This window comes from Vanellus vanellus (assembly GCF_965231255.1).
Source record: "Vanellus vanellus genome assembly, chromosome: 2".
Taxonomy (NCBI): domain Eukaryota; kingdom Metazoa; phylum Chordata; class Aves; order Charadriiformes; family Charadriidae; genus Vanellus; species Vanellus vanellus.
In genome coordinates this window covers 12,263,554-12,290,494 of record NC_138906.1, presented here as the reverse complement: position 1 = coordinate 12,290,494, position 26,941 = coordinate 12,263,554, and the positions used below count along the sequence as shown (strand labels likewise).

Here is a 26,941-nt window from a genome sequence, read left to right as displayed (position 1 = left end):
TAAAGAATGCTTCATATCTTCGTAGGGTAAAATCTGTTTTTCAGGAGCTCTTTTTAGTAAATCCTGAGAAGTTAGGTTGTTAAAACTTTAACAGTAGCCAGAGAGATATATCTCTTTAAAGACAGTGAAATGGTTCCAGTCTTGTCTTCCACTTGAAGGCAGAATTGTATTCCAAGGGAAATACACCTTGATGCCCTTCCTGGTATTTCAGGGCCTGACATAAAATGAGCTTTGTTTCCTCTCAGCTTTAGTCATCGTTGTGCTGTAGTGTGCCAGAAACACTGGAGCTCTACATACTTTTGAACATCTTTGGACAATGCATCTCTTTCTCCGCTGGATTTAGAATATGCATAAAATATTATATATTTTCTTTTCTGTAACGTAGTTTTCTAGTCCCTCCAAAGAACACAAGTTCCCTCAGCCCCACACGGGCCCCTGGTGCACACCGCTGGACCCCTGCAAGCCCTGTGCCCATCCTTCACACTTCATGTACTTCGGCAGCTGGGCACTGAGCAGAGGTCTTTGCTCAGTTGGCCGCAGTGAATGTCCGATCCTTCAAAGTCTACGTTTTCTTTTTGTGTTTTTGCGTTTAGGAAACGGTAGTTTCCTAGAGAGTATTTCATGCAGTGTTCCCTGCCAAAAATAACTGTTGTCTTGCTTTAATTAAGACTTTTGGACATTAAGACTGCTCGTAGTTGCAGATTTCACGTACAAATTACAGCCAGATACCAAAGCTCTGTCTGAGGAGACGGCTGATTTGCTCATCTTAAGCTGGTTACAAAGATTGCATCTGCTTTCTGTTTAATTTTTATTAAGGTCTTTGATATTTGTGTTGTAAAAATAGGGGGTTTCCTTGGTGCCTTTTCATTTTTGGTTCAGAACCTGTGATGCTTGGCCTTTACGTCTGGTGGTTGCCCTATTTGTTCTTTACCAGCAAATTTTTGTTAGGGTAAGGGCAAATGGAGCTCAAATAAGCATCGTAACAGAAAACAAGATTAGTTCAGTCTGCGAGGCTCCGCCACATAATTCTCATTTTGAAAGCAGTCTGGGATTTGCAAGTGGACAGAAGTAACCTTTATCGGGTCAACCTTTGCACAGGCTGTCTCTTCCTTCCTTCCTTATTAGATAAGGACATGCACTCTCACTCACGGAGAAGGGATCATAATTGTTTTCCTTCACACAGATACTCTCACAAAGCATTATAGAAATGACATTAACAGCATGCTGAAATGCAGCTACACGTGGGATCTTTTTATCCTGACAATGAATTATCACTCTCTGCAGCAGGAAGAAGACAATTTGCCTCCAGGTACTGGTGCAAACCTTTAGGGAACCTTTAATAAAAGTCTTTAGAGAACCTTGAACGGCTACCTACAGCAGAGAGGATTTCCGGCTCGCTTCATCTGAAAGATTGATCTCTCTAGGTGTGTGCAGACATAGTCTAAAGCTATGCAGACCTCATTTTTTGTACCTCAGCAAGTGCTGTGCCTTCAAGAAATGTAAAATGATAGTTCCAAAGTCAGCGATTGGTCTCAAATCTCATGCTACAACATCTCAGCTCTATCTTTTGCCTTCCACCTGCAATACGTGTCACTTCAAACTGTGAATTGTGGAGGGTTTGACAGTGAGCATGGCTGGCAAGTCTCTCCCCGTCTGTGGCTGGGACTGTGTTCGTTGAGTTGTTTCACCTGGTCGCCACTGGCTCCCTGAGGTTTTTTCTACCCTCACAAAATTCAGCAACATAAAGTGTTTGTGGCAAATGGGGGGTTGCCAAAGTAGCAGATTAGCAGAAATTATCAAAATAGCACATAACACTGCTGACAAAACAGTGTGTCCTGAAAATCTATTCCCTTAACGGGCAGCAGAGTGATTTTATTTAAGGAGGGAGGGAGGGAGATTTTTTTTTTTTTTTGGCAGCAGATGATTTGGTTTCTTTTTTTTTTTCTACTTACAAAGCAGTTTTCAGCATTACAGACATTAATTTTACATTACTCAAAGGAATGCTGATAGCTTGTCTCTGAAATCTGAAATAATCAATGCCTTTAAAGTCAGTAGTCTCTTACTGGCCCATATGGAAGCTTTGACTGCTTCACACAAATGACTGCATTTTCAACTCAAACTTAATTTTTCAAACTTACAAGTTTTACCCAAGGTCCTTACTGCTCTCTGGGCCCGTCATGCTGAGGTATGAGGAACAGCAAAGACTATCGTGTTTACGTGCTTGAGTGTGTAGGTGAGGTTGCGTTGTGTCTGTGGGATGTATGAGGCTCCCAGCTTGAGGTGGTTTCTGATCTTCCACCTCCTGGCTCTCAGTCCAGTAGCTCATCACCACTTGAGTAGCTGGAAATAATTGCTTCTGTGGGGCAGCAGGTATCACAGAGGCACCTGCATGGGGCAAAGGATGTCGACCTCTTCTTCACGTCTCTGTTCTCTGCAGTACTTTTTGCTTCTAAGTCAGGATGAAGCCACCAGAAGCAGGCAGGAGGTGTAGTGAGAACTAGTTAGGGGGTGTGAGACTGAGACTGAAAGTGGCAATAATGGACACAGGCTAGCAGACTGCCAGAAGGCTTCATTGTGTTCATCCTATAAGATCCTCAACTGGAGCTTCTGTGGCCTCTGAGAACAGTGTCTGTGACAGTACCTCTACTTCAGCGTCCTGATTTGCTTTTATCTTGCAAGGCAGGATTTAGTGTGGACACCAAGGGCATAGGATTTGAAAGTCTGTAAAACACATTGGATATTGTTCACCCATGGTGAAATTCTTCCAATTTCCTGTGGTAGTGTTGTGTCACATAATTGCTTAGCCATGTTGTCCTTTCAAATGAAAGAATTAACTGTACAGAAAAGAATAGGGTGAAGATTTTGATGCTATTTGAGCTGGGGTTGTCCTGATGTAAAAGAGCCAGTTAGTAGAAACTGTGACAAGCGAGTAGATTGTATTAAGTAATCTATACATGATTCTCTCTTCTTGTGTGTGAACTACTGCAAATAAATGAATAATATTTATGTGGACATGCTCTAAACCAGTTGATATGGCACTGAGTGGAAGAATAGTCATTCTTTCCTGTGTTACTGAAAAACTCAAACTGTTAATACAAGTTTCCTTTTCCTGTTGGTTTGTTTTGCTATGAGAAGAGCTTGACAGATCATTTCTTAACTGATGCATCCCCCAGGGCTATGATATGCTGATGCTCTGAGGTCCCCACTTTCTACTGGTTTACGTATGTTACACTTCTTAATGGAATTGATTAGGTTAGTGTGTGCTTATAAAGTCCTGTGTTAAATGGAATTTGATTGCTTGAGAATTGGCATTTTCTTGTTACAGTGGTGAAACAGTTTGCTAGCAGTCTTTTATAGGGCATACAGTTACAACATTTTATTTTTAATTTAAAATCGAGAGTGATGCAGTTGCTGCATTCAATTATGAAATTTATATGCAAATTTTTTTTAATTGGTAGCGAGAGATTCATAAATATGCATACATTGGTAACCATTTTTTAGATTTAATTTAGTGGGAAATTTTGAGTAATAGTCATATGGATCTGATATTTTAAGAAACCGGTGACCTCCATTTATACATGATAGAGCAGCAGCTCAGAGGCTATGTCTTGTCCAAGGAGTGATGTTCTCCATGGAGGACTCCAGCCCTCATCTTCCTGCCATTCCTGCTGAGGGACCTCCAAGGAGAGACATCTCTTCTGCAATGTTCAGGCACCCACATTTTCTTCTGTTGAGCAGACTCCAGGAGTGGAGACACCATGTCTCGTCCTAATGTGGAACCAGGATCCAGTCTGGCTAAGCACTTGTCCCAGGGGTTTGACAACATAGATATAGACCAGCTAACACAGGAGTCAGTGAGGACAGTAATGCTTGACAAAGCCCTTTTTGTCATCTAAGCTCCCCTGGTGCGGGTACAGTGGGGTCAACAACATGCTCCCCAAAGCATTGTTCATCGATACACCAGTATTATTCTCTGTTGTTCAAAGGGTACTCTCCTTGTCTGTTTTTTTATCGGAAAAGATGATGCTGAATTTTAAAAAGCTTTCCTGAAAAAGTACCTTGTCAATTTTTTCCTGTTTCTATATGCATTCTGGTTATAGTAATGAAAAGCGAATGCAGTAATTCCAGATGGAAGGAGTTACATAGCATAGTTTCGACAGATCGCTTTATCGTCCCACTTTTTTATTCAGCTATCAAAGGTCTGATAATTGCTACCTTATACATATTTTGAGGTGATATGGAAAACAAGCTTTTGGTTTTCCTTTGTTCTCATTGCTTCTTCATTTGGATGGCTTTATTTGACTACATAAAAATTGCATTAAAAATTAGTCAGATAGGCTTTGGGGCTTTCCTTCTATCATACAGTTTTGCTATGAATAAATCAATAGATTAAGGCAACTGTTCTGTATTTCTGGTTGCTTCCACGGTTAAGTGTGCTTTATGGTTGATTTGAAGATACTTTAATTTGATCTTTTAAGACTCCGTAGGCTATTTTCTGTAGAATCATTCTGTGAAGAAAGGGTTAATGTTTCTATGTGCATTTACATCTAGGGCTTTGCTCTGTTGAAAAGCCTAGTGGATAGATGTAAAGTTCATGAAAGAATCATGACAAGACATTACACATAAAGCAGACATAATGCTGCAGAAGCATATCATCTCTTAAAGAACAGCTATGGCCTAGACTTGAAAATCATTACATGACTTTTTAGCCTCACTGCGTGTATCCCCTTGATGAAAGTAAAATGTAATGCGCTTTCTCTAATGGGCACTTGTCTATCTGTAGTGCTCCTGAAATGTGCCTGTAACTACTCAATGAAATAGTTATTGACAAATCAGGTTAGATCAGCATAAATAGTGATGCTGTCACCACTGTATGCCCATCATAACATCTTAAGGTTTGAAAGCTCTCTCCAGGTGTAAGCATTTATAGCCTGTATTATTTCCTAGAAATAATCACAGAATCACAGAATGATTGAGGTTGGCAGAGACCTCTGAAAGTCATCTGGTCAATCTTCCCTGCTCAAGCAGGGCCACCTAGAGCAGGTTTTCCAGGACTATGTCCAGGTGGCTCTTGAATATCTCCAAGGATGGAGACCCCACAACCTCTCTGGGCAACCTGTGTCAGTCACCCTCACAGTAAGAAAGTGTTTTCTGATGTTCAGAAAGAACCTCCTCTGATTTGGTTTGTGCCCATTGCCTCTGGTCCTGTCACTGGGCACCACTGGAAAGAGCCTGGCTTGGTCTTCTTTATATCCTCCCTTCAGATGTTTGTATTGATTGATGAGATTGATGAGATCCCCCCTAAGCTTTCTCTTCTAGAGGCTGAGCAGTCCCAGCTCTCTCAGTCTTTCCTCATAGGACAGGTGCTCCAGTTCCTTAATTATCATAGTGGCCCTTCACTGGACTCTTTCCAGTAGCTCCATGTCTTGTAGTCGGAAGCCCAGAACCGGATTCAGCAGTTGAGAGTACCTCACTAGTGCTGAGTAGAGGGTAAGGATCACCTCCCTCAACCTGCTGGCAACACTTTGCCTAACACAGCCCCAGATACCATTTGCCTTCCTTGTGGAAGAGCATATTGCTGGTTCACATGCAATTTGGTGTCCACCAGGTCCTTTACTTCAAGCTGCTGCCCAGCCAGTCACCCCCCAGCCCGCGCTGGTGCAGGGGGTTGTTCCTCCCCAGGTGCAGAGCTTTGCATTTGCCTTGGTTGAACTTGGTGAGATTTCTGTCAGGCCATTTCTCCAGGGGTCCTTCTGGATGGCACAGCCCTCAGGTGTATCAGCCACTCCTCCCACCCACTCCCCAGTTCTGAAGAGATGTGAGAGAAGGTGCTGTCTGATGGCTTCGGTTCTCTTTGTGATTTATGTTGTTACAGGCAAGAGGATATCTAGGTTGTGGAACTTCTTTGTTAACGTAAAAATAAGTTTTGCTGATCAGCTGAGTTGCTTAAAGGAAAGAGACTATTTTCCTCTCAAGATAATCTGCCAAAGGATGGTAACGTTTTCAGCCTGTAATCACTTCTAATCAATTCTGTGTATTGCTTTTATTTTGTTATATCTCTTAGGATGCAGGAAGTCAACAAATAGGCTTTTTGCTGGGAAGCTGTGGAGTTACTGTGGCCTTGACGAGCGACGCATGCCATAAAGGACTGCCTAAAAGCCCCACGGGGGAGATACCACAGTTTAAAGGTAAGCTAACCCTTGCTTATCGTGGCTATCACAGGTCATTTACTACAGTACAGTCACTGCACTTGTTTGGTTGTAGCGTGTGAGGATCAGGCCCGTGATGAAACACTTGCCACAGGAGCAGCCATGGCTGCTGAGGCGCGATTGCCCCGGCGGTGTGTCACTGGCTGGTGGAGATCGCTGCTCCCACCTCATGGTTGCTGAGCAGTACAAGTCCTCCTGATCCTGGTCAGACTTAGGAGTGTAGCAAAAGAGAAGCACTCATACAATTCAGTCCTATAGCTAAGTGGTAGGGACCTCTGACAGGAGAGTGGTAGTAAACTATTTGGGTCAATAACAGCTTAAACTACCCGGCCATTTCTTCGGGGATTGTCCAAGAAGGCCTCGGTGCTTGATAGCCATGTTAAGAAAGCAGTTCTGGAAAATCTTCTTTCCCATGCTACGCTGAGGTTTAAAACAAGCAATGTTTAGGTAACGATGACACAGGCATTCAAGAAAAAACTCTGGCAAAGAAGAATTTTGTCTTGTCTTATCCAGCAGAAGCTCAGCAAAAGCTGACTTTTCTTTGTACCTCAGGCTGGCCAAAGCTGCTGTGGTTTGTCACAGAGTCTAAACACCTCTCCAAGCCGCCTCGTGACTGGTTCCCACACATCAAGGATGCAAACAACGACACAGCTTACATTGAGGTGAGTTAATGAAGATGCATCTTCTCCTCAAATCATTGCATATGGCACTTTTGGATTAGGTAAACATCATTATTCATTCGCTAGTCACAGAAGCAAAGAACATCCTGGTTTAGCTGGTTAATAAGTAATATTTTCTAATAAATTATACTGGATATTGATTTCAGAAAAGTTAATGAAATGTTAAATTGCATTTTGGAGTTTCTAACGTTAATATTTTTATGTCATCTGTGTAGCTGCCGCAAAATTATATTAAGCTTGCCTTGACCAGTCTCGGTCTCATTCACAGTGTGGGCTTGCCCACTAGCCTTGCGATGGACAGACGGCAAGTTTCGCGGTGAAGCTTCAGTTGTCATATCACAACGTGCAGACCCTTTGAAAAAGAAGGAACTTCTAGTTCAAATACTTGCCTGTCACTTACTGCTTTGTGAGTCACGCTCCCCCCAAAAGACCAGCATCAGGAAATTTTCCCTTCCATCAGGAAGTTTTCCTTAGTGATGCTGTGAAGTTTAATTTTTCTCTTTTATTTTTTTCCGTTCTTTTTCCCACTTCTGCATAGGCACAAATGCCTTGAATTCAGTGATGTCGGTATTGAATTTAAATGATTATTCAAAGGAAATAAGTTCAAGTGAATGGAGCAAAGGTATTTCTTATCTTTGTGCAGTCAGAATATCGTGCTAGAGAAGCAGAGATGCCTCCATTTTCAATCTTTCTGATTATCTTCCTCATGGAGAAAGATAAATGTTTAATTTACTTTAATTGCCACTGGTAGTTTTCAGACTCTTGCATAAAGTTGCAAAAATTACTGCAATCATCAGCAATGATCTCCCACCTCTTTTTTTGCTGCTTTCTCATGACTCTTTCATATTCTTCTGATCAAAGAGCTTGCGTCTTTCAGACTGTATACGTATAGATTATTATGACAGCACTCAGCAAGGATTCTGCGGTCAGCTCTTGTCCCGTGCCTTATAAGACACAGAAGGGAGAAGCTCAGGCTTATTGGTTGGCCTATAAAATCTAAAACATGTGGACACTGAGCAGACTGAACTAGGTTATTCTCTGCTAAATCTAGCCAGTCCTTTAGTCATTAATATGATCAGAATTGTTAGAATTATTTTTCCATAATGCCTGTGTTCAAACAGCAGATGGATTTCTGGTACCAAGCCTGGGAAACTTCAGTCAAAAAGAGAAAGCCTATCTGAAAAAAAAGTCTTATAACAAAAAAATGCCTCCCAAACTCCTCAATACTGCTGCCTTCTTAAAATAGAGTCATTAGATGTGTCCATCATTCACCTGCATAGGAAACACTTTAAACATAGCTATTAAATAATGGAGATAGGACAACTATTGCACATTGACTTTCCCTGCTTATTTCTTTTTAGTACAAAACATGTAAAGATGGAAGTGTGCTTGGGGTGACTGTGACAAGGATTGCACTGCTGACACACTGCCAAGCTCTGACCCAGGCATGTGGATACACAGAAGGTATGGAGTACACTTCCCTTGCTTCATCCTTAAAACCAAGTGTGAATTGTAATTTGTTTCTCGCCAGGCTCCTGTCTTATGTTTTACATAGATCCGTGTCAAAGGCTTCTAGATTTAAAAACCTGATTTTTTTTTTCGTTCGTTTTAGAAAATATGCACACATTTAAAATACCTTTGTGAGAGGTAAAAATGATATCCTAGCCAATACAAATCCTGCAGTGGAGACTTATTATGAAAGTTAAGCTTTGAGGTCATCAGTCATGTTATACTGAAGCTTCCTTCCTTTGAGTGGGTTTGCCTTGGGTCAATGCCATGTTCTAAAAAATAAACTCTGTTTTGTTTTTGTTGGACAGCTGAAACAATTGTGAATGTATTAGATTTCAAGAAGGATGTTGGTTTATGGCATGGGATTCTTACAGTAAGTATGTTTTTTTATTTTGTGCGAGTATATGAAAATAAACTAACCTAATATGCTTATTACTATCACAAACTGGGATCTCCTACAGCTTCTTCTAATACAATTTTTTCTGCTTTGAAAGCAAAAAGTATGTGACTTAAACCCATGATCTTCTGCTAGTGCCCTTACCCATAATGAGCACGGTAAAGATGCCAGTGTATTTTTATGCATCGTGTCAAGTGCTCTGGCCCTATTCTTACCACGTTATTCTGATCTTTCTGGTGCATGATTTTGAGATCAAACTTTAAAGTGGAAACACATTAAATTAGTACTTGCCTCTGTAAGGATATATCCAACGGCATAGCTATATTGCCACTGACTAGATTCTGTATCAAAACTCCCACCAACAGATGGTCTTGCTAACGTTAAAGTATTTCTCATACTTCAAATTGCATAAATTGATGACGCCAAACTGAGTGGGGAAGTGGACACTTTGGAAGGGAGATCCACCCTGCGGGAAGACCCAGATAGGCTGGAAGAGTGGGCTAACAAGAACCTTATGAAGTTTGACAGGGACCAGTTTAAGGTCTTGCACCTGGGAAAACATAATCCAGGATTGCAGTGCAGGCTGGGATCTACCTGACTGGGGAGCGGCTCTGTGGAAAGGGACTTGGGGGTCCTGGTGGACAACAAACTCAGTATGGGTGAACAGTGTGCTGCCGTGGCAAAGCAAGCCAACAGGATGCTGGGTTGCATCAACAAGGGCATCACCAGAAGAGATAAAGAAGTCATTATCCCACTCTAGTCAGTGCTTGTCAGGCCATACCTGGAATATTGTTTTCAGGTTTGGTCCCCGCTATACAAAAAAGACGTGAACAGGCTGGAGAGGGTCCAGAGACGGGCCACCAAGATGATGAAAGGACTGGGAAGCTTACCATAGAAGGAAAAGCTGAGAGAATTGGATTTGTTCAGCCTTGAGAAAACAAGGCTTAGGGGAGACCTTATCACCATGTTCCAGTATTTAAAGGGTGGCTACAAAGAAGATGGAGGCTTCCTTTTTACAAGGAGTCACATAGAAAAGACATGGGGTGATGGGTACAAGTTACGCCTGGGAAGATTCCGTTTGGACACAGGAGGAAAATTTTTCCTGATGAGAACAATCAGCCATTAGAATAATCTCCCCAGGGAAGTGGTGGATTCCCCATCATTGGACACTTTTAAGATTCAGCCGGACAGGGTGCTGGGCCATCTTGTCTAGACTGTGCTTTTGCCAAGAAAGGTTGGACCAGAAGATCCTTGATGTCCCTTCCAGCCTGGTATTCTATGATTCTGTGATTCTGTGAAATTGTCTACTTGCTGTTTGAATGTCTTCCTCGACTGACATGGGAGGCAATTGACATATTTTTAAGGATTGTTTCCAAAGGTGCTTCTGCAGTCAATGACTGACAAAATACTTACTATTCACTGACCATTTTAAGAACAGATACCAGGTTTTGAAGGGTCACCGTTTGGGGATCCCAGGATGTACAGGCCCTACATGCTATGATTCCCAGGGATCCAATATACTTTTCCCATGCAGCATTATACTGTTCCTAATATAAAAGGGCAGTACTAACACTTCTGAAGCAGAAATGGTCTATTAGGCTTAATGCCCATGAGTATGGCATGTTAAAAAACCATATCACTGAAGTTGAAAGCAAACACCTAATAGAGCTTTTCTATGCCTTCCTTTGCTATGAATCTTGGTATGAACTTCTTTTTTGTCATGACTTCCCTGTCAGAGCTTTTCCTATACCTACATTTGTGCCAGACTGAAAGGAGAATTATCTTTTGCAATTCTGCAAGTGTTTAGATGACTAATCTGCTGGGACGCTTAACCTGTGTCAGGAGCAACTTTCTTAAGCCTAGGTTTTCCAAAACAAATACTGTATTTAACCTGAGCTGCTATGAGCGAAGACGTGTTGCCCTCCAGAAGATGTTTCTAAATCGTAACAGAAGTAAAGCAGCAGCTCATTTACAGGCTGTTTAGCAGTAACACGTGAGAAATCACTAAAGCGATTGACTGCCTCAGACTGGGAGATCGGTTTTGGATCTGTCATTGGCTTCACTCAGCTGCTTTTTCTAAACTTCCTGCAACTTTTCATGACCTTGTTGAAAATACTGGAATTAATCACCTGGAGAAGTACTAAAAAACTCCATTTATTTTCTTTTAAAATAAATTGATCTCTGCTTAGTCTGACTCCAATTTCTCTGTCTACTGTCTTTTCAATAATTTGTGCCCCGCTACCATTAGTAGTTTTTCAGTCTTGACAAAGATGGATTTCTTTAGACAGATGTGTTGCTGTTGCTTGTTCTTTTGAGTAAACAGTCTCCGTATATACTGAAGTTTAGCAGGCTTAGGGATGATATTAACCTATGTAGCAAACATGCAGACATTGTTCATCCAATGTTTTTTTACTTTTTCTATTAAAAGCGAATCACTTAGAGTATAAATAGGAAGCAAATCTGTTTCATTTTTTTCAGTACTACTTAAAAGTTATGATCTGATTCGTCTAAAACCTTAATCCTTAATTAAAGCATGAGAAAATGGGGGTCTGTTTCATCTTAATGTAGATAGCTAGATAGGAAAAGATAAAATGCCAGTGTGGACAATAAAACAAGCATAGAGTGATTTGCATAGATGTCCCTGCCCAGAACACAGTATAAACAATTATCACAATTGTTGTATAAAACCCATTTATCTTACTTGATTTCAGAGCGTCATGAACATGATGCATGTTATAAGTATTCCATACTCCTTAATGAAAGTGAATCCACTGTCATGGATACAAAAAGTCTGTCAATACAAAGGTAAGGAACAAGAATAGACGAAAATATGCTTAATAGTCAAAATCAAAAGTACAAATTGATAATACAGCTGTATGGTTTTTATATGGGGTATTAGTAATCTTCCCATTCTTATTGCAGCAAAAGTTGCCTGTGTAAAATCCAGAGACATGCACTGGGCATTGGTGGCACATCGAGATCAGAGAGACATCAACCTTTCCTCACTGCGTATGCTCATAGTGGCTGACGGTGCAAACCCATGTAAGCTATGCTTCTGCAGTCCAATAGAGAGTAGGAATTGTTTTCTGTCTTCATTTAGAGTTTCAGTAGCCAGTCATCTTAGCTAAAATATTTGCAAAGTATTGGGTTTGTCTACTGCAAACTATATGATATTTATGGAAGCAGTAATTAATTTTGGATTTTTTTAAATGTATTTTTCTTTAGCTAATCCTGAAGCAAACTTGATATTCCACATAACGTAAGTTGCAGTAAATCCAGTCTTGTTTAACATGACAGTCATGTGTAAAGACTGAAGTAAATAACCTTGAGCAATATAAAGGGCCAGAACTTTTCTTCTGAACGGTGGCGCTCGGAGGCAGAAGTAACTGAGAATTTTAGGGGAATACTTATACTACTCTTGAGAACCACATCTGGATCACTTCATGGCAATTAATAGTGTGAACTGTTTTCTCTATATTATTTAACATACCAAAGTGTAGGCGTTCTGCTTGTTTGTAGTAGTTTCCTTTGAGTTTCTGAATTAAATCTTTAATTTGCCTCATCCTAAAAAAGAAAAATGTAATTAAATTCATACTGTAAATCTAACAGGAATGGCTTTTCTATGTAAGCACAGTGAAAAAGTTTTATACTCAAAAATTAATCTTTATTCACTGTGTGCACACACAACTATATATACATATATATAGTTGTAGCAGCTATTACTTCTTTCCCAGTAAACATGGGTCCTTTTTAAATTTTTTCTCCCGAAAAGCCTGTATATTCCATAGTAAGTTTGCAGTTTCAATAGCATCACTTTAGAAATCGGTTTATTTTTCTCCTCTGATTTTTTTTTTTTTTTTTTTTTACTCCAGGGTCTATTTCTTCCTGTGATGCATTTCTCAATGTCTTCCAAAGTAAAGGTCTAAGACAGGAGGTCATTTGTCCCTGCGCTAGTTCACCAGAAGCTCTCACTGTGGCTATTCGAAGGTACTGTGTTACACCAGTGGAAGTAGAACCACTATAGAATACATGTGGTAATATGAAAAGAAATGAAAAATTTATTCAAGTATGAATCTGCGTGCTTAATTTCTGAATGGCATTTTTCGTTCTCATATTGTTTATGTCCAAAGAAGACATACAAGAAGAATTTGTAAAGTAATAATTTAACTTCAGAGTGCTTTATGATACAGTTTCCATTTCTGTAATTTTATCTAATTTTAAATGAAATAGACTGAAATGCAAAAGCTAATTCCGTAAAAACAAGTGGAAAAATGCCACCATAAGCATAAAATTAATTAAAATGTGGGAATTTAACTGGAATAGCTATCGAGGAAAATCATGCTGTAAAGTAGTCTGCTTAAAGAGAATTATGACATTCTGCAGGTTGTTTTTGGCTGACTGGCGCTTTTTAACCATTCATAGACTCTCAGTAATCATCTGGAAATGCCCTTTGAGTCTGGGGGATTTGTGCCTAGAAATAAAATGGATAAATTCTAATAAAACTATTAAGCCTTATGTACGTGAATGTCAGTCACCTGTTACGAGTGTTGTAGCACACAGTAAATGGCATAGCTGTTGTCTGTTTTGGCAGAGTTTTCCAAAGGCTGTACCTTGAACAGTAGGTACTTTGTTTATGAGTTCAGATTTCTGCAGCCATTTATAATTGTTTCATATGTTAAAACGTACAGTATAAAACTGTAAAGCACTGTAATAGCATTAAGTAAAATACTTCCTGCCACAAAGTTTAAAATACACTGTCAAACTGAAATTTAACTAGATTTTCAATTAGCTTTCCAACAAAATACCACAGGAAGAAAGACATGAGGCCAAGAGCGTGGTTGACTTTCAGCCACCTTATTATTAACTTAAAACATCTGAAAGCTATCCATTAGGGACTTATCCTGTCCAGGTTATTTGTCTTTCTGTGAACTACAGGATCTCAGAGAGCCCTTCATGCAGCTCCACCAGTCTGTTCTCAGCTTTATACCAAGCAGTACGTTGCTTTTTCCCTTGCGTTGGGTTTCCTTGCCATAGGCTCTGCAGACCTTCACTCCCTTGGAACGAGCTCTTGCTTGTAAGCGCAGAGAGGAGGTGGAAGGGCAGCGGACGTTGCTTGCGCTGGGCACTGATTAATGGGAGAGAGTTTTCATTTCCTGTACTAGCCCTGGAAAATCTGCCCCAGGTCGCAGGTTATGAAGTGGGAGAACTCGCTGCATCCCAACGTACGATGGCTGGCCTGCCCTTTCTAGACTTACTTGAACTCTATGCTCATAGCCATCTGAAGCACTAGAGATTAAATTTCAAATTAACTAGCATTGAGAGCATACATAAAAAAAATTATTAGCACATAAAATAGTGGATAATTCAAAAAAAAAAAGCATTTTTATCTTCAATGCCTCGCTGTGTAATTACAGAGCAGTTCTTACTACAGTGAATGCTACTGAACACATATCTCCTTTTTTTGAAGTCTGTTTAATGGTAGGATAATACCAGCTGAACTTGGGAGCTTTAGTATTTTTCATTTTATTCAAGCCATCTCCACTGACAGTAAAGTCATTATCATACAAGTTCCAAAGAGTTACAGCTGAAATATGCATTAAAATGACTCCCTGCAGAGCACAGATCCAGAGAGCTTCTGGTTAATGCTCCAACTCTTTCAAAAACTGTGGTGTATTTTTACTGATCTTCCTGCAAGGAAGAGTAACACAACCAGTTTTCAGTTGAAATACCCTTATAGTTTAGAAAAAGACAGACAGTAATAGACTAATAGGTACTTTAGCCTTAGAGCTGAATCAGAAAGCCTAATATTTAAAGGAATGTGTCATGCAAATAATTCTTTATGGTATTCCCCTTTGCTTTATTGCATATGAGTCTGAAGCCACTTGCTTAAGGGAGTGCAAAAGTTTACGTACAGGTCTCTTCCCATTTAAATGACTGGAGAAAAATGATGGTAAAATAGATTGTACCTGTAAATGGTAGTGGTAATGGTTCTCAAAGTTCTCTACAGCTACTCAGTATGAACAAATCAGCTTTGAAGAAGATGCACATTGTCCCTATTTCATGGTTAGGGAAACTAAAGGGGTAGGTTTGTCTGGTGGTTTAAGCTAAATTTACTTAGGATGTGAAGTTGGTGGAATTATACCTTTGTTGAGTCGCTCCTACCTTAATCAGAGGATATTTCTTTGTCTAGGAAGCAGTCTTACAGAATTCCAAATCCAGTATTAGAAATATTGAACGTGTAAAGAAAATTTAAAATGTGAACTTTAAAATAAATTGTAAATACATTGGAATTGGGTTATTTATATCTCATCTTCTTTCCAAGTGATTTCTGTCCTGCTTGGCAGAGGTACTTGTTTTAGGGATGTTCCCATGTGGATGTCGTGCCCAGGACAAAATAAGATGCCATATATTGCAGGATTGTTGCTGACAAGGTGCTTTCTAAGAGGATGTGTAGGTGCTGTCAGGTGCTCAGCTGTGCTTAGAAGTGACACCTCACTTCTCCGTCTGGGTCCTCTGACTGTATTCCCTTTCCGTGTCAGATAGCTAGTTGCCTGCAAGAGGAGACTTGAGCACGGTTCACTGGTGTCTCATTCAAGGATCCCTCAGGCTACCAGGATACCAGAAGTACTCTGAAATAACAGCTCTGAAATGCCCATCCTCTGGACCTCAGGCCCTCGACGTCGACTCTTTCCTTCTGCACACCTGCTTCCATTGCACAGCACTTCTTGCTAACACGGGCAATGCTGGTATCTCAACCCAGGCCACAGCAAATGTTGACAAGTCCCCCAACATGAGCCAAGAGGCCTCGTGCCTCCAGCTTCCCTCCCTTGCACCCCTGTCCAGTAGGCAGCTGCGCCCGCTCTTCTTTTTAGCAGCCTTTGGCTATGATAAGTAATGCAAGAAAATGCGTGTGATGAAAGTCTAGCTGGCCACTGCTCCTAGAAGGCTGTGAGAAGCTGCGTGTGCCCGCAGGAGACCTTTCTTCTCACGGGCAGTAAAATGAGTGTTTTGGGGAGCAAGGATGAGAGGAAGTTGATCAATAATTTCGCTGAAAGTTCCTTTTACATGATGGGAATGTTATTTATCACAGCTGCTTGTTTACTAGCACCATTTGTTATGCTCTAATGCGTTTTCAAGCGTGCCCACATCCTTCTTTGTTGACAATGTCACTTGAGAAATATGCCTCGTAAAACCTATTAATTGAAATTTATAGTGCCGATCACTGCAAGGCTGACGTGAGTGTGATTGGCTAAGGCCCATCTAGTATTTCAAGCACAGTAGAGGAGAAATGTCATATAAAAGGACATTATCTGTTAAAAAATTGTTGTGTTATTATGCAGTATTTAGGAAAAATGCGGGATCTTGAACTAAATATTGCCTGGTTTATTCATCTGAAAATAGCTGGAGTCTGGCTGCTCTACATGGATGCATTATCCACACTCAAATCAGCATCACATTAACTTCCAATTTTGCATTTTAAAATACAGGACAGTATAAGAACCTGTCCAGACATGAAAAGCCCTGACGTGTTCCCCAACTTAATAACTTGCATACGTCAACATTCATTTGCTTGAGCCACACTCTATATAGGTATGACTGTATCCACTGATACAACAGGCGGTTTTATATTGAAACAAGTTGACAGACAGCTTGTGCTGATGCTGTGGAATTGTGCAGCGTGTTGGCAGTGAATCTGAGCAAACTGAGGCGTTACGTAGAGGCTGCATCCACAACATTTTGACCATGACTGATGAAGGTGTAATTTGTTTCAATTTTCATGTGGTAAATTAGAATAGGAAGAATTCAATTATATGCACTAAAATAAAGATGGTAAAGTCCTTGCAGCTTCCACAGGTACTTGGCAGTGAATCTATTACAACCAGATTTCTTCTGTTCAGTAATTTTAAATACTTAAGTATTGAGAGTGGGAAGTCATATCTGTGATTTAAACACAGCATACTTCTATTCTAATCTTGGCTTTGATACCAGTGCGTTAGAGTTAGGCTTTTAGCCTGGCAGGTGAGCTTGGTTTCCTAGCTGTAGGCTGCCTCAATATAGGTAACATATAGAGAGTTTATCTAGTTATTTACTGATTGGTTCCTAATCAGGAAGAGGGAGAGAGGGAGAGGGACTTTTTGCAAGGGCATGCAGCGATAGGATGAGGGGGAACGGCTTCAAACTGGAAGAGGGTAGATTTAGAATAGATATTAGGAAGAAATTTTTCACTATGAGGATGGTGAGACACTTGAACAAGTTTACCAGAGAAGTTGTGAATTCCCTATCCCTGGAAGTGTTTGAGGCCAGGGTGATAGGGCTTTGAGCAACCTGGTCTAGTGGGAGGTGTCCCTGCCCATGGCAGGGGGGTTGGACCTAGACGATCTTTAAGGTCCCTTCCAACCTGAACCATTCTATGCTGATTCTGTGATGATGATTCTAATATTTAGAGTGCAGTTTTCCTGCACATGGTCTGCACTGCCTTTCAGTATTTTTACAACAAGGCAAAGGGTCTTTACTTGGGTAATCAAACAATCATTAATAGATCTATCTGAAAATTAAATACAAGCTGTTTTGGGTAGATTTTAGGTAGCCACCCATATATGTGGGTGGCTACTGAATGGGAGAGTTGACAGACGTAGTTACTCAGAAATGGTTCTGTCAGGTCTAGCAGGGGAAAATGAAGGTGAAATCTTAAACTCTCAAATAGAGGAGTATTTACAGTAGTAGTCCATTAAGAATAAGTAAATGCTGACGTCTGCCTGCTGGTGCGCTGATGTTATAACCCTTGATTGCAGGCCAACAGATGACAGCAATCAGCCACCAGGCAGAGGAGTTCTGTCCATGCATGGTCTCACTTATGGAGTGATTCGAGTGGACTCTGAAGAAAAACTTTCCGTTCTGACTGTCCAGGATGTTGGCTTAGTGATGCCAGGAGGTAAGGAACTGTCTTTGAAACTTACTATGATTCATCAGTTTAAGTAATTAGCTGTAGATAGTCATAGGTGGGCATACTGCACTGTTAGACAGCAAGCTTTGGGATTAGAACACGTGTACTTGAAAACATTTTAGTCCAAAAGTATTGCTTTGTAAAACTTAATGGTTTGGAAATCCCAAGATTTCTTCTCTCTGTTTACTTCAGTGGATGTCTTTACTCGCGTTAGCGGTGTGCTTTAAACAACCTGTCACCACATCAGAACGTCCATTCCTTAAATGTGAGACACTGGTACAGAAAATAAGGAAGTTGGATTCCAGTGTCTGGAGGCTATAAATATCCATAAGCCTCACCCAGATGAGACTCAGTAGTGAAAGTTTTCATAACCTATGCTAAGGATCAACAATATTGCTATCTGAAGCCTTGCAGAATGTTTTTCCAAAGATCTTGTGCTATCACCCAGTTATTAGAAAGAGGAGGTATGACTGAACGGTTCCTCCTGATAAATTCAAACTGAAACCAGTGCTTCTAAAGAGGAAGATAAAATTTTTTCATAAGAGAGCTAGATTTTAAATGAAATGTTGTAGAGACTAGAAAACGATAATACTGTAGTTTCTCATAAAAGAACACATGTAATGCACCAAAGGAATAAAACATAATGATGCGTCTTCTAAAATTTCAGTTGAACAACTTAAAATAAAAGATGATAAGATTGGTTGTTGTCTAATAGTTATTGTATAAGATACTATTATAGATGTGCCATCTTACACTTCATACTACATTCTGATTGTTTTAATAAAAGTACACACTCCTGTTTATCCTCAGAGTGAGGGAGAGGTCATTCAAGATTCTTTACACTTGTACTTAAAAGACGTGCTGATTCATTTCTGGTCTCCTTTGTTCATCATATCCTCTTTCCAACTGCAAAATCTACACGTGATGGACTGCAACTCCAGAGATTATAGCTAAAGCAGCATACCTGTTTCTTATCACATGGCTGACACATGAAAGAGTGCTGCTTCCTCAGACCAGTGCTTTCTAATCCCTCCCGTTCAGCTCCTGCTGTCTCTGCAGTCCTGTAAGACTGGTGAGAGGGAGTCTGAGCTCTGATAAATTCTTAGTAAAACAACAGTACTAGTCTGCTAGAATATCTTGATCTTTCATATGGTGCTACGTGCTGCTTTGTGAGAGGTGGATCTCCTGGTTGCTTGCCCCCCTATATATATGTAATTATTATCAAGAACTCCATTAGGGTATTTCATTTTGCACTGACTGCGGCAAATCTGGTCCTCAGTATGCAAAACTGGGAACACAGTCACGTTTCACAGCAATATTACAGATTAACTGAAATTTTAGAAAGCAAGGCAAATTAGGTTTTGCTATCAGTGTAAAGACTGAGTTTACATAAAGATCTTTGCAGTCTTTTTATAAATACTATTTATAATATAAATAAAATGTGATAATATTGAACACCTTAATGTTTGAGAAACTGACTGTTAGACATTAGACTACATATAATTTATTTGTTTATGTCAACTCCACCATGATGTCTTTCCCACAACTTTCATGTTATTCTGTAGTTCATTTTATAATTTTTTTAAAGTTCTTTGCTCTCCCTCTAGCTATAATGTGTTCAGTGAAGCCAGATGGAATTCCTCAGCTCTGTAAAACAGATGAAATAGGAGAACTTTGTGTATGTGCTATTGCAACGGGTACATCATATTATGGACTCTCGGGCATGACTAAAAATACTTTTGAGGTAAGCTTACCAAAAAATGCTATATAAAATACTCACTTTTTAAATTTTGCTATTATTTTGATACAATATTTGACATAAAATATTGATAGTAATAATGTCGGAATAGCAGTAGTAACCAATGCTTGTGGATTGGGACCTGTAGGCTAGCCAGATAATCTGCACTGAAGCCCATTTCTTTGAGTACAGTAGTAGATCTTTATGTAGGTTTAGTTTTGGCTCTGAAGAGCTTTTACTTTAATTTTGAAAGAAGATACCGGGGCTGAAACAATCAGAAGGAAAGCAGGAAGAAAGAGTTCAAAAGGTAATACTGTACAAGTCTGTGAGCTAGCTGCATGCAGAATTTGATTGCTGCAAACAGTAGGAAGGCTGCTGAGTATCTTTAAAAAGCAGTTTCCAACATTTCCACAACGTAGCCAGCATTAAAGGCTTGCATTTATACAGAATCCTGACAGAGGTAGTCTTCAAGAGGTATCTGAATAGCAAAGATACCTTTTCCTAATTAGTCCCCACCCGCTTTTGTTTGAGTTGCCTTAGGTGAAAGCCTTTTTGCTGTGTGGAATCTGTTTTCCAGTAGGTTTCAGCTGCAGTGCAGACAGCCGTATTGATAGCTCTGTTGTACCTGCTCACTTGTTATCATTAACTTCTGCTGAAGCCAGTATGAAAGGCTGAACTGAAATACTGGAAAAGTTGAGCTGAGATTTGTATTAAGTTCTGATCCTTTTCTTTTTTAATATTTGAGAAAAAAAGTTAAGAAAAATATATTTACATTTCCCTTAACAAATGCTCTGATATTACTATTTTTAATAGACGACACATGACTAGTATCTCCTGCAAAATGCAGATCTGAATGCTGTAAACGCTATACGTTAAATAATTATTGGAGACTAGTGGATACAATTCTCCATCCTGCTACTGAAGCCAGGAATCCTACTATGCTATTGTGATCTGTAATTTGGTGATAGCTGATTACTGTGCTACAAGTACAACTGGCAATATTCAGTGTGAATCATAATCCTGGATTTCACATATTTCAGGGTAGAAAGGTACTTACATTCATTTTGTAGTACTTGCTGTAATTGTAAAATCATTCATAATTCATAACTGAGTCTGCAGTTTAACAGCATATTTAGACTGATTTAGACTTATTCCTAATGGTAAGCAAATAAATTGCTATTGAGTGAGCAGGACCATTCATTTTTAAAGTTAAACATGTTCTTAGAAGCCCTCTCCAAGCGGGCCTCTTTTCTATTTTACTGTGTAATTCATGTTGCAGGTATTAGAGAATGAAAGAGTTTTGTGTTCCTGAAATGAATTATGGCTGAGGATGTATAAGCATTAAATCCATTCAATAAGAATCATCCATGGGCATCTGGCAGCAGAATTTGACCTTTCTTTTTAGATGAGCCTTGAAGGATGCTATATAGCCATGGTCTTCCACTTGCCATCATCTTAAATAACTTGCCTTTAGACTATTTTAGTTTAAAGAAGCAACGGCAGGAAAGTGTGGTTGTGTCAGAATGCAGCTCAAAGTAGCTCATGTGCCAGAAGGATAATGCTGTGCTAGTTAGGATAGAAAAAATGGTAGAAATCTGTCCTGTGGAAGTCACATTTGTGTCTGGTATTCAGACATTTAGAGAGGCTCTGTATGGGGCTGTTTTTTCAATTTTAGACAAGCTACAGAAGGCGTTATCACTGATATTGTGGGGACCTAATTGACCTTAGATAAAAATGTAGTCAGCTGCAAGAGTCATTAATGTATAGTACCTTAAAATAGCTTCACTTCTGGCCTGCTTATTTCTCTATACCGTGCTGCAAATGACCACGAGGCACTGCAAAGAACCTCTACTGTAATGTTTACAATTCACTCTCTGTAACTTATACATAGCACCTCAGGTTAGCTGCACTCTGCAGAGCTTTTTTTTTTTTTAATACTGTTTATCTTGATATTATTTTTTTTTAAGGTCATAAATGATTTACAGAGCCACGGTTAGGGAAAACGTGTATGGAACTTGCTGGAACTCAGGTACAGAAAATTGCACACAGTAGTCCAGGAGTTTCCTGACACTCCCTTTATGGTCAGTGAAGTGTAAAGAGCATCACCAGCGACCTATTTACTTCATTCCAGAAGAGCCATCTGAGAGAGCACGCCTGAAATATTTCGCAGCATGATCTCTGTGTACAGAATTGAAGACCTGTATTTCTCTGTCTTACAGGTGTTTCCTATGACCAGTTCTGGTGGCCCTATCACTGAATATCCTTTTATAAGGACCGGACTACTAGGCTTTATAGGACCAGGTGGACTTGTCTTTGTTATTGGCAAAATGGATGGTTTGATGGTTGTCAGTGGAAGAAGACATAATGCTGATGACATTGTAGCAACAGCACTGGCCGTGGAACCAATGAAATTTGTCTACAGGGGAAGGTTTGATCCTTTCTTTTCTTACGTTATGTAGAAATACTGATTTTGCTTAGACCAGGTGTAAGTGACCCAAAATGCTTTCAGAAAGCAGTGCCTAATGCGCACTGTGGTTTCCCTCCATTGCTGTGTTCATATTGCTAGAACCCGGAGACAGCAGAGGTGGTGTGGTTTGCGCTGGGCTGGCCACTGAAACAAACAACAGTGTTGAGGCAGACTTTAGATACTAAGATCCGAAACTGCAATTATTAAAAATTCCTCCTGAACAGCTGGTTAATTCTGAAGGTGTTGATTCAGCAGGATTGTTTCTGCCTGAGTTGAACATTTCCAATATGCCTAGCACTGAAGTTCTTGAACATGATAGCGGCTCCTTGTGTGACCTCCCTAATCTGCTGAAACTGAGCAGGAAACACGGAAAACTTCTGAAGAGCCTAATGCAGTAACATGCGCTCACGCTTAATCCCATGGCAGACCTCTTATAAATGGTGTTGCAATTACTTTCTTCTAAGATGGGGCCAAAGAAGGTGCTTATGCTGGCTGTTACATAACAGCCTAGCAACAGTCTTGGTATGACCCAAATTTAGTGCTTTTCTTATCCCAAGAAGGTTCACTTCTCCAACCCCGCAGTGACGTTATGCCTGTATTTACTTGATTCTAGAACAAAGCCCCCTATTTCGCCTCCAGGAATTGTCCAAAACTGTTCTTCTTGCCTTTACCCCATAAATAAAATACTAATTGATGCACCAGTTGTCTGAGTAATAAATAACAAAATCATAATTGTGGAGAATTAACTTAGAAGACAGGTTTTTCCATCTGTCCTGGCACTAAATACTCTTCTCTCCTTCTCTTCTATAGAATAGCAGTGTTTTCAGTGAGTGTGCTGCACGATGAAAGGATAGTTATTGTTGCTGAGCAGAGGCCAGATTCCACAGAGGAAGACAGTTTTCAATGGATGAGTAGAGTTCTCCAGGTAATGCTGTTTATGTATGTTTGGAAGCTATTTTGTCCTCCTTTATATTCTTTTTATTGATCTTTCAGGCCCCTGAGGTAACTGACATTTGTCTTTGAGTAATTGTAAGTCCACCTTCAGTTGCACTTGCACCTAATGAGCACAAAATTAGATCCTTCTGAGTGACAGTTCCTATCTGGGCTGCACATATCCAGAGAGCGAACCTTTTCCTAATTAAGGTGCTATAAGAAAACAAGGATGAATTGCAGTAAATAATAGCAAGAGAGAGTAGCATATGGTTTATAAGGATATGGTCATTCATTACTTTAAAAGGGTAATGAATGAATGTGTTATGTACTCTTACTGTCAAAAGCTACCCAAGTCTCTTACTAAACAGTTATTGGCACTGATATGGAGTTGACCGCATCAAAAGTAGGTATACATATGTGAGATAGATCTCCAGTTATTTTTTTTTAATCAGTGGGAGAAAATTATGTCTTTCTAGTGCAGCATGTTCATAGCTAAAAAAAACTGAATGAAACACAGCCTAAAAATGCCAATTTCTCTCCACTGAGATTAAAGGAAGTGATTGATTAACTCAGATCTAGGTATCTACAGTGAGGTTATCTGCATAGAGGACGGAAGCTACTAAATACTAAATAATTCTGATCTTCTTCTTACATGTAGCAGTCCAAGTTCAGACAATGTCATTGCCATACTCAAAGGTTTTTCAACTCTTAACATCCACACGCAACAAATTAGATACTTTAGATAGCAGTCATCTTCCATCTCCTCCATCTCCATGGATAAGCCAATTCTCACTCAAAAGCAATATGTTTAATGGAGATGAAGTCAAATTAAGTCTGTTTGTTCCTACCTTGCGAAATGGTTTCGGCTCTGTCTACAGCTGGTCACCTGTTACTTCCACTTCTCTTTCCTGCCTTCCTTTCTGTCCTTCCTGAAGGACTCTTCTCACATAAATATATTGCAGACATCTTTTCTGCTTTACCCAAGAGCCAAAGAAAAAGATCCCACACGATTCAGAGAAGAGGCTTTTATTCATTATTGCTTTGTACTGAACAAGAAAGGGAATCTGTCTACTGTATCCTTGAAGAAACTGAACAAATAAGCTTTCATCCATCTCAAGACAGGTTTATCTTCACTCTTGATTTAAAAGATAGTTACATTTCATACAGCTAGAGGCATCTCATATTCACAGTAGATCTAAATTATTACTGAGAAAAGCCAGAACCTCTAGCTGGTCCATCACATAGAAAGCCTTTGAAGCATCTAGTAGCACCTAGGGCATCTATTGTAGGAAGAAAGGCTTTTTGATTGCCCACGCTTCGATAATTTTTATCAAGTAGCAAGCTTTTAAAGAAAAGGTTGAAGCTCTGGACTTACACTTCCCCTGTTTTGTCAGCTGAGCGTTTTTGTGACTTTTACAGAAATCATGTCTTATACCATCATAGCCAGTAGAATTCAGTACTGAACACTGTGGGAGTCCTGTGTCAAGTTACTCCTGCCAAAAGTCAGTCCTGTTATTCTGAGTATGATCAAGTCACAACAGTGTCTGAGCATGGTAGGCCATGTATCAAAGTACACATATGTGCGGCTGCTTTCATCGCCCGTGTGCAACTCTGGCGTGCAACACTATGTGAACAAGAAGTTTCTGGTTCCACTTCAGCTGAGAGTGGAGATGGAGGACGGAATACAGGAGCAAGCGGGATGCTTTGTGCCTCCTTCCCAGTCAGAGTTGTAATAACTAATGTCAGGAAGTGGTAACTGGTTGTATCTGAATCATCTGCTAGTGATGAGCAACATAATGACATCACACTTGTGTCATGAATCTCAATGACGTCCACGATAACAAACTCTACCAAATTGCTGCTCATTTCCAATGATATTCGTGCGACTCGTCTGACACCCTACGTGTGCTCCCCAGTACCAGCCCAGCCCTACACTGCCTGCTTCTGCTGGGCCTTGCTGTGTCTCTGCATTTCTTCACTACAGTTGAGCTGCATCAATCTGCAGAACTACTTTCCAGTGGTTGCACGTATTCTGACTCTCCCTGACCCTTCCTGCTTCTCAGCAGAGGGCTGAAGGATGGTAGAGCTGCTGTACGTATGGGACTATGTTGGACTGCATCTATGGGTTTTAGCAGAGACATGGTTGGGAGGGAGTAGTCAGGCCTGGGTATAGAGTTTCTTGAGAGGAGTGGAGGAGGAGGGTATTTTAGTCACAGTGTGAGTGAAGATCCCAGGTCACCCAGCAGTTCAGTCAGATGGATCTTAGATACTCGTTCATCTCCCAGGCTGCTGCAAACTGATCTGACCCTTCAGGCAGACTTGTGGTTCCCGTACCTGGCAGACTGGATGTTAGTTTTACCGGTGCCAGCACTCTGGCAGGACTTGACAGGACTAGGCAAAGCTAGGAGATCTACTGCAGAACTGGAAAGTGTCTGCCCGGAGAATTTTGTCGATGAGATGTTTTCTTAGCTTGAACAATGTAGCAGTCTGGACTCTGTGCAAGTTCTGGTGTCTCTAATCTGTTTTCTCAATGAAACAGAGGGATAAAGATTTCAGATACTCTTTTTACTTCTGGCTGGACAGAGTCATTTCAAAAACCAAGCCATCTCGTCAAGAGGCTTAAATGCCAGCAGAGTAGTAAAATTCACCGGTACTCTTCTTTCTCAAAATTTCAAGGCTCAGTTTGACAGTGCTTATCCTTGTGAAACAAAGTCATTCCCAGCTTCAGAAATGTGCTAAACTTGAAAGTGTGAAAGGTGACAATTTTGAATGACCCATGACGTTTTATCAGGCTTTGTGCTGCAGAGGTAGCTATCAAAGGAGATAGTTCGGAAGCCACTGGGGAATTAATATTTATAACACCCCTCATCCCACCCCAGCTGCGTATTGCTTTCCATTCACCAGCTCTAGGAGCCACACTGTTTTACGTTTGAATAAGTGGTTACTTGCCCTGTAACAGTTTTCCTTCAAGCTGCTGTCAGGTGAGGATCCCATGATTTATTACTGCTTTTCAGAACCTACAAATAATACTATGATTAGGACGTTTTGGTGGTTTCTGCTGGAAACATGAGACATTGTGTGTTGGCTGTCATATATATCTCACTATCACTGGTCTTTCAAGTGAGGTGTCTGGAGACTAGCAGCGAGGTCTTCAAATATTACCATGAGATCTACCACTACTAAAACTGCAATGTTTTTAAAACGAGTAACTGCTTTAGTATTCTTTCTTATGAAATTTTGCAATCAAATCAACAAAAAATTTCAGCAAACAGAAGCCAAAAGCAAAGCATTACTTAGAGTCTCCGTAGAAGTAATCAGTAATTTACTGGTCTACACTTAAGTACATAACTATAAATGATTATTTGATTCTCAGAATATAGATTGTTTCTACCAGGCAGCAGACACATGCATTCACTTTTCTCAGAGTTAAAAATTAAAATGCAAGTTACGTAAATTGTATTTTTGAACATTTACCTACTCATTAGAGATGTTGTCTGCAATTTGTTTTTCAGTCTGCGTGGATGTCTGAAGTAATTTTTCTAACTGACTGCAATTTTTGTTACCAATGTAAAGAAAATAACTAGTTAAAATATGTATGGAATTAAAATCTAAGTGTAGGGATATTTATAAATTACATAGAAACTGTACGTTAAAGATTTCTTGAAAGCGATGCAGTTTACTCCACTTGTCAGACAATGAACATGGTTACTACAAGATTCAAAAATGCTTATTTTTCAGGTTTTCATTCCACAGATTTTTTTCAAGTGGATAATTGTGTAGTTTTCCCTTCTATTGTTGTCATTTCCCATTCCTGCCTGACAATTTTTTACACAGTAATCAGGGAGTGAAACAGTTATTATCTTAGAAAAAATTTAAGAATTCATAAGCTACATACATCAGTAGGTATATGATGATATACATGCAACCTTTGATATTTTTCTTTGCTCTGCAAGATGGGCTGGATGTTAAGTTGATAGGAATCCTTTGAACTTTAATTCTGAGGAGTGCGCAGGTTAAGATTGGTTTCACATGGGTTGTCAGCCCATCTTAGTCATAAATCTCCA

At 40.0% G+C, this 26,941-nt stretch overlaps 1 protein-coding gene across 1 annotated transcript in view; it reads left to right on the top strand.

The window, feature by feature from the left end:
• Positions 1–26,941, top strand: part of DIP2C (disco interacting protein 2 homolog C) — a gene marked incomplete at its 5' end in the record, with an annotated part of 178,225 nt that overhangs the window by 85,886 nt on the left and 65,398 nt on the right. The window contains 11 exons of the mRNA XM_082479767.1: positions 6,065–6,188; positions 6,762–6,871; positions 8,251–8,353; positions 8,707–8,771; positions 11,507–11,600; positions 11,718–11,837; positions 12,668–12,782; positions 17,588–17,727; positions 19,347–19,483; positions 21,697–21,905; positions 22,755–22,869. Of these exons, the coding sequence (XP_082335893.1) occupies positions 6,065–6,188; positions 6,762–6,871; positions 8,251–8,353; positions 8,707–8,771; positions 11,507–11,600; positions 11,718–11,837; positions 12,668–12,782; positions 17,588–17,727; positions 19,347–19,483; positions 21,697–21,905; positions 22,755–22,869 (1,332 nt within the window). The remainder of the gene's footprint in view (positions 1–6,064; positions 6,189–6,761; positions 6,872–8,250; positions 8,354–8,706; positions 8,772–11,506; positions 11,601–11,717; positions 11,838–12,667; positions 12,783–17,587; positions 17,728–19,346; positions 19,484–21,696; positions 21,906–22,754; positions 22,870–26,941) is intronic.